Source organism: Olea europaea, unplaced genomic scaffold, assembly GCF_002742605.1.
Source record: "Olea europaea var. sylvestris unplaced genomic scaffold, O_europaea_v1 scaffold102, whole genome shotgun sequence".
Taxonomy (NCBI): domain Eukaryota; kingdom Viridiplantae; phylum Streptophyta; class Magnoliopsida; order Lamiales; family Oleaceae; genus Olea; species Olea europaea.
In genome coordinates, this window is record NW_019227526.1 from 761,398 (window position 1) to 771,960 (window position 10,563).

The window sequence follows — 10,563 nt, forward strand, 5'->3', positions numbered from 1 at the left end:
TCATGCACCTGCTTTTTTCAAGTTTGCTGTGCGTATTCTGTTTCATGCACTAGCCTATCTCTTTTTATGTATATAATTTTCCTCATTGGGCTCTTTTAGGGTAGCTTCACAACATGGCAGCTTTTTCCCTTCTATGCAATGATTAGTGCAATGCCCCTCATTAAACACTTATTCTCGAAAATCGATCTTTAACTTAAGATTTTCACCTAATTATCATCTCATTGGTCTTAAGCAATTTACACAAAATTTAACACACATGGAATCCACATCTATCTCAATGTCTCCCCACAACAGCTCAACCACCCCAAACTATCCTAGAATTGGTTTAGTTGGAATTTTTTTTTTTTTTGTTGTCATAGTTAATTCTACATATTCTATCCATTGATCCAATCTAAATAATATGTGATTTCCATGATTATTGTGCTCAATGTAGATCAATCTAACATGAACAAGCTTAAACTAAATCAAAGTAGCATCCCCTAGTCATAATAATATAAAAACAATTTCAAATATTATCATCGGTCGGTAAGAAATTTTAAATTTTTTTATTGGATGGGAAAAAATTTTTTTTTTTTTTTTTTTTTTGAAACATTTTGATTTCTTCCCCCAACCTAAATGAAACATTGTCCTCAATGAAAAGATTAAATGTTCAAAATATATGAAGGACAATAAGGGGCAAAATTTTGAACAAAGGGACGGGTTTTGAGCTTTACCTGGAAAGTCTGCATAAACTTGGCCTAAATGATCCTTCAATTTCATTAGTGAAAAAAAAAACAACAATAAAAGAAACACACCTAAAAAAAAACACACAACATTATAAAACTGAAAATAAACATACAAAATAAAATAAAATAAAAAGGATATCAATCTTTAGAATCATGTATAGCAACGGGCTCTTCAAATCTAGAGAAATTCTCAAAAAATGGTTTCAAATCGAGCTTTGGTTCTTGAACACTTGAAATCATATGCGAATTTTTAAAATTATCATTGAATTCAAATTCAAGCGCATCATATGAAGATGTAGCGATAAATTGATCATCAACAAGTTGTTCAATAAGATCTACTTCATGCAAATCATCTTCATCTCCATGTTGCTTGCAAATGTTAAAAATATTCATTTCCACGGTCATATTTCCAAAAGAGAGTTTCAAGATACCATTTCTACAATTTATCAACGCATTTGAAGTAGCAAGAAAGGGACGTCCTAAAATGACAGGTATTTGTGCATTTGAATTTAAAACAGGATGTGTGTCCAAAACTATAAAATCAACAGGAAAATAGAATTTATCAATTTGAACTAGAACATCCTCTACAACCCCTCTTGGAACTTTTACTGAACGATCAGCAAGTTGAAGTGTTGTTGTTGTTGGCTTAAGCTCTCCCAAACCAAGTTGCTCATACACAGAAAAAGGTAATAGATTAACACTAGCACCAAGATCAAGCAAAGCACGCTCTATCCTGTTATTCCCAATCACACAAGAAATTGTTGGACAACCAGGATCTTTGAATTTAGGTTGAGTGTTTTGTTGAATGATTGAGCTCACATTCTCTGTCAAAAATGCTTTCTGTTGAGCATTAAGTTTCCTCTTAACAGTGCACAAGTCTTTTAAAAATTTTGCATATGAAGGTACTTGTTTGATTGCATCCAATAATGGTATGTTAATTTTGACTTGTTTAAAAAGTTCAAAAATTTCAAAATTGTGGTTGAGTTTTGAAATTGGTAGCAATCGTTGAGCGTTATATATATATATATATATATATATATATATAAGGTGGAATCCATTGCGATCTTGGGCATCGCCAAAGAAGGGTGTTCTCCGCGCCTATGAGTGACTATAGGTCCATTCGGATGCTGCTCCAAGAGAGCTTTATTCGGCCTTTGTATGACCGTCTTCCTCAGGAGTTAGGCCCTCATAAAAGAAACTTATAGTACGCCATTTTTCAAAACCATGATGTGGGCATGTATTTAACAAATCTTTAAATCTTTCTAAACATTGAAAGTACGCTTCATTGGTTTTTTGAGAAAAATTTTGGATTTGTCTTTTCAAAGCATTAGTTTTATGGGCTGGAAAGAATTTCTTCAAAAACTCACTTTGCATTTCTTGCCATGTGCCAATCGACCTAGGTTTTAAAGAGTTAAGCCAAGTTTTTGCTTTATCTTTTAGAGAAAAAGGAAACAATTTCAACTTAACAATTTCGTTGGGACAAGTTTGATCGTTAAATGTTGCACATACTTCCTCAAATTCTTTAAGATGCAAATATGGACTTTCGGATTCTAAGCCATGAAAATTAGGAAGTAATGGAATCATACCCGGCTTGAATCGAAAATTATTAGCATTAAGAGGAAAAATGAAACATGAAGGAGCAGAATTTCGAGGAGGTTGCAAGTAATCACGCATGGTTCGTACTTGTTGGTTTTCATTTTCATCGTGTATGCTTTCATTATCAGCCATGGTGGAAGATGTGAGTGAGTGTTGAGGTGAGTCAAATAAATTACTAAAGAAAGTTTCACAATTATCTTTACCTAAACGATGAGAATTTAATTCACGATACCAATATGACATAAAATAACAAAAAGTAGATGTAATGAACAAAAATTAGGTGGCACAGCCAACCATATAAAAAGAACGAAAATTAGGTGACACGGCCAACCATATAATAATGTAAAGGACAAAAATTAGGTGGCATAGCCAACCATATAGTAAAAACGAAAATTAGGTGGCACGGCCAACCATATAACAAAGAAAGGGCAGATCGGGAGGCTCGGCCTTCCCTTTAAGGAAAGAAAATAAACAAAAAATAAAAACGAAGGAGGCTCGGCCTTCCTTTAAAGTAAAATAACTAAAGCAATAAGATTGAAAAAGGAACGGTAATAAATGGTTGGTGGAAATACGATTGAGATGAACACTAGAGCGTCGGGGATTCACTTCAGATAAATGAGTAAAAATTGCAGTTGATCTTTAATTTAACTCATATGAAAATCAACTAAGGATTGATCTCATATGGAAGATAAAACATTAACCACAAATATATTAAAAGATAGATCTTGATAATTGTTTGAGAGAATATGTCAAAATAAGTTGTTGGTATGTAGAGATTATCTAAGCATTTATTGTGCCAAAATTGTCAACAATAAATCAAAGTCTTTAACAAACCAAAACCATTTGTAGAACATATACTTCAACCAAGTAAGAAGATGAACATTGAAGAACAAAATGAAAGATCAAAGACAATACTAAACATTCATCAAAGTTTCACCCTTAGCTCTAGCTAAATGTTTAGAAATACATAGTGAAATGTTACAAAGAAAATGAAGGAAACTAGAATATGATGGAGAGAATTGATTCTTCAAAATCGTGGCCAAGGTCCCCTTTTATAGGCAAAGGAACATCCAAAATTCAAGTAGGCAATGCAACTTGTTTCTGTCCAGCTTCAAGACAGCTGGAACATGCAACTTGATGCCAATTTTCAGATATATTGTGCAGCGAATTTGGACTTATGATCAACAGATAAATTATTACCACTTGAGTTAGCTTTCTATTGGTTCAAATATCAGGTTCATTGGATCTATATAACTCCAGAGATGACAAAAACAATAAGTGCTGCTTCACAGGTAAAGCTGTATCCGGCAGGTAACAAGCTGGACTTTACACGGTAATTTTAGCTGCTTTGTGATACGAATTTGACTTCTTCCAAAACATGAAAGTTGTAGAAACATGCCTTTTCTTTCGAACCCAACTTGAATCACCTCGATCCAATGTCTGAAGCTCAAGTTATGATTATTTTACCAACAGCTGCTTCTTGCTTGAGACAGTCACTATTTTTGACTTTTCAACATTATTTTCCTCCACTTCCTCCACTTGTTGTAATTTGGAAATACAAGTGAAATACATCAAATAGATACTCTTTCAAATGTATAATACTCATGCCACCATGTATGTAAATACGTATTTCAATTAATTGCATTTTTAACCATGTATTTATGGAAATTGAATTTACGGCAAGACAATTGAAATTAAAGACTAACATTAGTGTTTTTAAACAAAGTGAATGTAAAATGCCTTGTAAATGATATATCTTTGAAACACTTTTAGACACTAATCAGTGTACATGTAGCAACGTCCTTGCTGATTGAACTTTGCTATTTGTACACTGATTTTTGACACGTTGTTTAACAGTTGCAACATTGTCGAGTGTTAATTCGACGGGAAAACGGTTTGAAATTTAAGCTGTCCAATAGGGTAATGTCATGTGGAAAAGTGAAAACGAAAGTTTACACCGTAGTTTACGTGTAGTACGGTCCTTATCAATTGAACTTTGCTATTTTTACATTGATTTTTGACATGTTGTTTGACACTTGCATTGTTGTCAAGTGGCAATTGGATGGAAAAACTGTTTGACATTTAAACTGTCCAATAGGATAAAGTCACGTGGCAAAGTGTAAACTAAAGTGTACACTATAGTGTACATGTAGAAAGGTTCTTACCGATTGAACTTTGTTATTTGTAGACTGGTTTTTAACACGTTGTTTGACACTTGCATTGTTGTCAAGTGTCAATTGGATGGGAAAACTATTTCAAATTTAAGATGTCCAACAAGGTAATGTCAAGTGGAAAAGTGAAAATTAAAGTGTACACCGTAGTGTACATGTAGTAACGTCCTTACCGATTGAGCTTCGCTATTTGTAAACTGATTTTTTAAACGTTGTTTGACACTTGCATTGTTGTCAAGTGTCAACTGATGGGAAAACTATTTGATACATGTGGCAAGGTTCTTACCAGTTGAACTTTGTTATTTGTATCCTGATTTTTGACACGTTGTTTGACACTTGCATTATTGTCAAGCGTCAATTGAATGGGAAAATTGTTTGAAATTTAAACTATCCACCAGGGCAATGTCACGAGACAAAGTGTAAACTAAAGTGTACACCATAGGGTACATGTAGCAAGGTTCTTACCGATTAGACTTTGCTATTTGTACACTAATTTTTGACACGTTGTTTGACATTTGCATTGTTGTCAAGTGCCAATTGGATGAGAAAATTGTTTGAAATATAAACAGTCGAACAGGGTAATGTCTCGGGGCAAAGTGTAAACTAAAGTGTACTCCATAATGTACATGTAGCAACGTCCTTACCGATTGAATTTTGCTATTTGTACACTAATTTTCTACACGTTTAACACTTGCATTAATCTCAAGTGTTAATTCGATGGAAAAACGATTTGAAATTTAAACTGTCCAACAGGGTAATGTCACGTGGCAAAGTGTAAACTACAGTGTACACCATAGTGTACATGTGGCAAGATCCTTACCAATTGGCCTTTGCTATTTGTAAACTGAATTTTTAAACGTTGTTTGATACTTGCATTGTTGTCATGTGGCAATTGGATGGGAAAACTGTTTGACATTTAAACTATCCAACAGGGTAATGTCACATGGCAAAGTGTAAACTAAAGTGTACACCATAGTGTGCATGTAGAAATGTTCTTACCGATTGAACTTCGTTATTTGTACACTGATTTTTGACACGTTGTCTAGCACTTGCATTGTTGTCAAGTGTCAATTGTATGGGACAACTGTTTGAAATTTAAGCTGTCCAACAAGGTAATGTCAAGTGGAAAAGTGTAAACTAAAGTGTACGTGTAGTAAGGTCCTTACCGATTGAACTTTGCTATTTGTAAACTGATTTTTGATACGTTGTTTAACACTTGCATTGTTGTCAAGTGTCAACTGGATGGGAAGACTATTTGATATATGTGGCAAGATTCTTATCGATTGAACTTTGCTATTTATACCCTGATTTTTGACACGCTGTTTGACACTTACATTGTTGTCATGTGTCAATTGGACAGGAAAAATATTTGAAATTTAATCTATCCAACAGGGTAATATAACGAGACAAAGTGTAAACTAAAGTGTATACCATAGTGTACATGTAGCGATGTTTTTACCGATTGAACTTTGCTATTTGTACACTAATTTTTGATACGTTGTTTGACACTTGCATTGTTGTCAAGTGTCAATTGGATGGGAAAACTGTTTGAAATCTAAACTGTCCAACATGATAATATCACGTGGAAAAGTGTAAACTAAAGTGTACACCATAATATACATGTAACAAGGTTCTTACTGACTTAACTTTGATATTTGTACACTAATTTTTGACACGTTACTTGACACTTGCATTGTTGTCAAGTGTCAACTGGATGGGAAAACTATTTGAAATTTAAACTGTCCAATAGGGTATATCTCGTGGAAAAGTGTAAACTGAAGTGTACACTATACTGTACGTGTAGCAACGTCCTTACCAATTGAACTTTGCTGTTTGTACACTGATTTTCGACACGTTGTCTAACACTTGAAGTATTGTCAAGTGTTAATTCAATGGGAAAATAGTTTGAAATTTAAACTGTCTAATAGGGTAATGTCACGTGACAAAGGGTAAACTACAATGTACACCATAGTGTACATGTGGCAAGGTCCTTACCGATTGAACTTTAGTATTTGTACACTAATTTTCGACACGTTGTTTGACATTTGCATTGTTGTCAAGTGGTAATTGGATGGGAAAAATGTTTAACATTTAAACTATACAACAGGGTAATGTCAAATGGTAAAGTATAAACTCAAGTAGAAAGGTTCTTACAGAATGAACTTTGTTATATGTACACTGATTTTTGACACGTTGTTTGACACTTGTATTGTTCTCAAGTGTCAATTGGATGAGAAAATTGTGTGAAATTTTAGTTGTCTAACATGGTAAGGTCAAATGAAAAAGTGAAAACTAAAGTGTACACCATAGTGTACATGTAGTAAGGTCCTTGTCGATTGAACTTTACTATTTGTACACTGATTTTTGACATGTTGTTTGACACTTGCATTGTTATCGAGTGGCAATTGGATGGGAAAATTGTTTGACATTTATACTATCCAACAGGGTAATGTCACGTGGCAAAGTATAAACTAAAGTGTACACCATAGTGTACATGTAGAAGTGTTTTTACCAATTGAACTTTGTTATTTGTACACTGATTTTTGACACATTGTTTGACACTTGCATTGTTGTCAAGTGTTAATTGGATGGGGAAATTGTTTAAAATTTGAGCTGTCCAATAGGGTAATGTCAAGTGCAAAAGTGAAAACTAAAGTGTAGACCATAGTGTCCATGTAGTAAGGTCCTTATCGATTGAACTTTACTATTTGTACACTAATTTTTGACACGTTGTTTGACACTTGCATTGTTATCAAGTGGCAATTGGATGGGAAAATTGTTTGACATTTAAACTGTCCAACAGGGTAATGTCACGTGGCAAAGTGTAAACTAAAGTGTACACCATAGTGTACAAATAGAAAGGTTTTTACCGATTGAACTTTGTTATTTGTACACTAATTTTTGACTCATTGTTTGACACTTGCATTGTTGTCAGGTGTCAGTTGGATTGGAAAATTGTTTGAAATTTGAGCTATCCAATAGGATAATGTCAAGTGTAGAAGTGAAAACTAAAGTGTACACCATAGTGTACATGTAGTAAGTTCCTTACCAATTGAACTTTGCTATTTGTAAACTGATTTTTGACATGTTTTTTAACACTTGCATTATTTTCAAGTGCCAACTGGATTGGAAAACTATTTGATACATGTGGCAAGGTCCTTACCGATTGAACTTTGCTATTTGTACACTGATTTTTGACACGTTGTTTAACACTTGCATTGTTGTCAAGTGTCAATTGTATGGGAAAACTGATTGAAATTTAATCGGGTAATGACACATGGTAAAGTGTCAACTAAAGTGTACGTCTTAAGGTACATGTCGTAAGTTCTTACCGATTGAACTTTACTATTTGTACACTGATTTTTGACACATTATTTGACACTTGCATTGTTGTCAAGTGGCAATTGGATGGAAAAATTGTTTGACATTTAAACTGTCCAACGGGTTAATATCACATGGCAAAATGTAAACTAAAGTGTACACCATAGTGTACATATAGAAAGGTTCTTACCTATTGAACTTTGTTATTTGTACACTGATTTTTGACACGTTGTTTGACACTTGCATTGTTTTCAAGTGTCAATTGGATAGGAAAACTATTTGAAATTCAAGCTGTCCAACAGGGTAATGTCAAGTGAAAAAGGGAAAACTAATGTGTACACCATAGTGTACATGTAGTAAGGTCCTTACCGATTGAACTTTGCTATTTGTAAACTAATTTTTGACATGTTGTTTGACACTTGCGTTGTTGTCAAGTGTCAACTGGATGGGAAAATTGTTTGATACATGTGGCAAGGTTCTTACCGATTGAACTTTGCTATTTCTACCCTGATTCTTGACACGTTGTTTGACACTTGCATTGTTGTCAAGTGTCAATTGGATGGGAAAGCTATTTGAAATCTAAACTATCCAACAGGGTAATGTCACATGGAAAAGTGTTTACTAAAGTGTGCACCATAAGGCACATGTAGCAAGGTTCTTACCGATTTAACATTGCTATTTGTACACTGATTTTTGACTCGTTGCTTGACACTTGCATTGTTGTCAAGTGTCAATTGGATGGGAAAACTGTTCGAAATTTAAACTGTCCAACAGGCTAATGTCTCGTGGCAAAGTGCAAACTAAAGTGTACACCATTGTGTACATGTAGCAACATCCTTACCGATTGAACTTTGCTATTTGTACACTGATTTTCGACACGTTGTTTAACACTTGCATTATTGTCAAGTGTTAATTCAATGGAAAAACGGTTTGAAATTCAAACTGTCCAACAGGGTAATGTCACGTGGCAAAGTGTAAACTAAAGTTTAGACCATAGTGTACATGTGGCAAGCTCATTACTAATTGGACTTTATTATTTGTACACTAATTTTCAACATGTTGTTTGGCACTTGCATTGTTGTCAAGTGTCATTTGGATGGGATTACAGTTTGAAATTTAAATTGTCCAACAGGGTGATGTGACGTGGCAAAGTGCAAACTAAAGTGTACACCGCAGCGTACATGTAGCAATGTACTTACCGATTGAACATTGCTATTTGTATACTAATTCTCGGCACGTTGTTTGACACTTGCATTGTTGTCAAGTGTCAATTGGATGGAAAAATTGTTTGAAATTTAAACTTTTCAAATGGGTAATACCACGTGGCAAAGTGTAAACTAGAGTGTAAACCATAGCGTACATGTTGCAAGGTTCTTACCGATTGATCTTTGCTATTTGTACACTGATTTTTGGCTCATTATTTGACACTTGCATTATTGTCAAGCATCAATTGGAGGGTAATCCTACATGGCAAAGTGTAAACTAGAGTGTACACCATAGTGTACATGTCGCAAGTTTCTTACCAATTGATCTTTACTACTTGTACACTGATTTTCGACACGTTGTTTGACACTTGCATAGTTGTCAAGTGTGAACTGGATGGGAAGACTATTTAAAATTTAAACTGTCTAAGAGGATAATGACATGTGGTAAAGTGTAAACTAAAGTGTACACCTTAGTGCACACGTCGCAAGGTTCTTATCGATTGATCTTTGCCATTTGTACACTAATTTTTGACACGTTGTTTAACACTTGCATTATTGTCAAGTGTTAATTCGATGGAAAAATGATTTGAAATTCAAACTGTCCAACAGTGTAATGTCACGTGGCAAAGTGTAAATTAAAGTGTACACCATAGTGTTCATGTGGCAAGGTCCTTACCGATTGAACTTTACTATTTGTACACTGATTTTCGACACATTGTTTAAAACTTGCATTGTTGTCAACTGTCAAATGGATGGGTGAACTTTTTGAAATTTAAGCTATCCAACAGGATAATGTCAAGTGGAAAAGTGAAAACTAAAGTGTACACCATAGTGTAAATGTAGTAAGGTCCTTACCGATTGAACTTTGCTACTTTTAAACTGATTTTTGACACGTTGCTTGGCATTTACATTATTTTCAAAAGCCAATTAGATGGGAAAAATATTTGATATATGTGGCAAGGTTCTTACCGATTGAACTTTGCAATTTGTACCCCGATTTTTGACACGTTTTGGCACTTGCATTGTTGTCAAGCGTCAACTAGATGGGAAAATTGTTTGAAGTTTAAAATTTTCAAAAGGGTAATGCCACGTGGCAAAGTGTAAACTAGAGTGTACACCCTAGTGTTCATGTAACAAGGCCCTTACCGATTGAACATTGCTATTTGTACACTGATTTTCGACACATTGTTTGACATTTACATTGTTGTCAACTGTCATTCGGATGGGATTACAGTTTGAAATTTGAACTGTCCAACAGGGTAATGTCACATGGCAAAGTGTAAACTAAAGTGTACACCGTAGTGTACATGTAGCAATGTACTTGCCGATTGAACTTTGCTATTTGTACACTATTTTTTAGCACATTGTCTGACACTTGTATTGTTGTCCAGTGTCAATTGGATGGAAAAACTGTTTGAACTTTAAAATGTCCAAAAGGGTAATGCCATGTAGCAAAGTGTAAACTAGAGTGTACACCATAGTGTACATGTCGCATGATTCTTACCGATTGATCTTGCTATTCGTACACTAATTTTTGACACGTTG

The 10,563-nt window shown here is 34.4% G+C and overlaps 2 protein-coding genes across 2 annotated transcripts; both read right to left on the reverse strand.

Annotated features, from left to right (window-relative positions):
• Positions 1–863: 863 nt before the first annotated feature.
• On the reverse strand, positions 864–1,645 carry LOC111372649. The gene is made up of 2 exons (XM_022995028.1): positions 1,632–1,645; positions 864–1,584 (listed from the first exon to the last, which is right to left on the reverse strand). The coding sequence occupies exons 1-2, from the start codon at positions 1,643–1,645 to the stop codon at positions 864–866; spliced, it is 735 nt and encodes a 244-aa protein (XP_022850796.1).
• A 208-nt stretch (positions 1,646–1,853) lies between these two features.
• Positions 1,854–2,855, reverse strand: LOC111372655. The gene is made up of 2 exons (XM_022995037.1): positions 2,733–2,855; positions 1,854–2,695 (listed from the first exon to the last, which is right to left on the reverse strand). The coding sequence occupies exon 2, from the start codon at positions 2,562–2,564 to the stop codon at positions 1,869–1,871; it is 696 nt and encodes a 231-aa protein (XP_022850805.1). The 5' UTR covers positions 2,565–2,695; positions 2,733–2,855; the 3' UTR covers positions 1,854–1,868.
• Between the last annotated feature and the right edge of the window lie 7,708 nt (positions 2,856–10,563).

Coding starts and splice junctions, on each gene's coding strand:
- LOC111372655 (XM_022995037.1), bottom strand. CDS start 2,564: ATGTCATATTGGTATCGTGAATTAAATTCTCATCGTTTAGGTAAAGAT.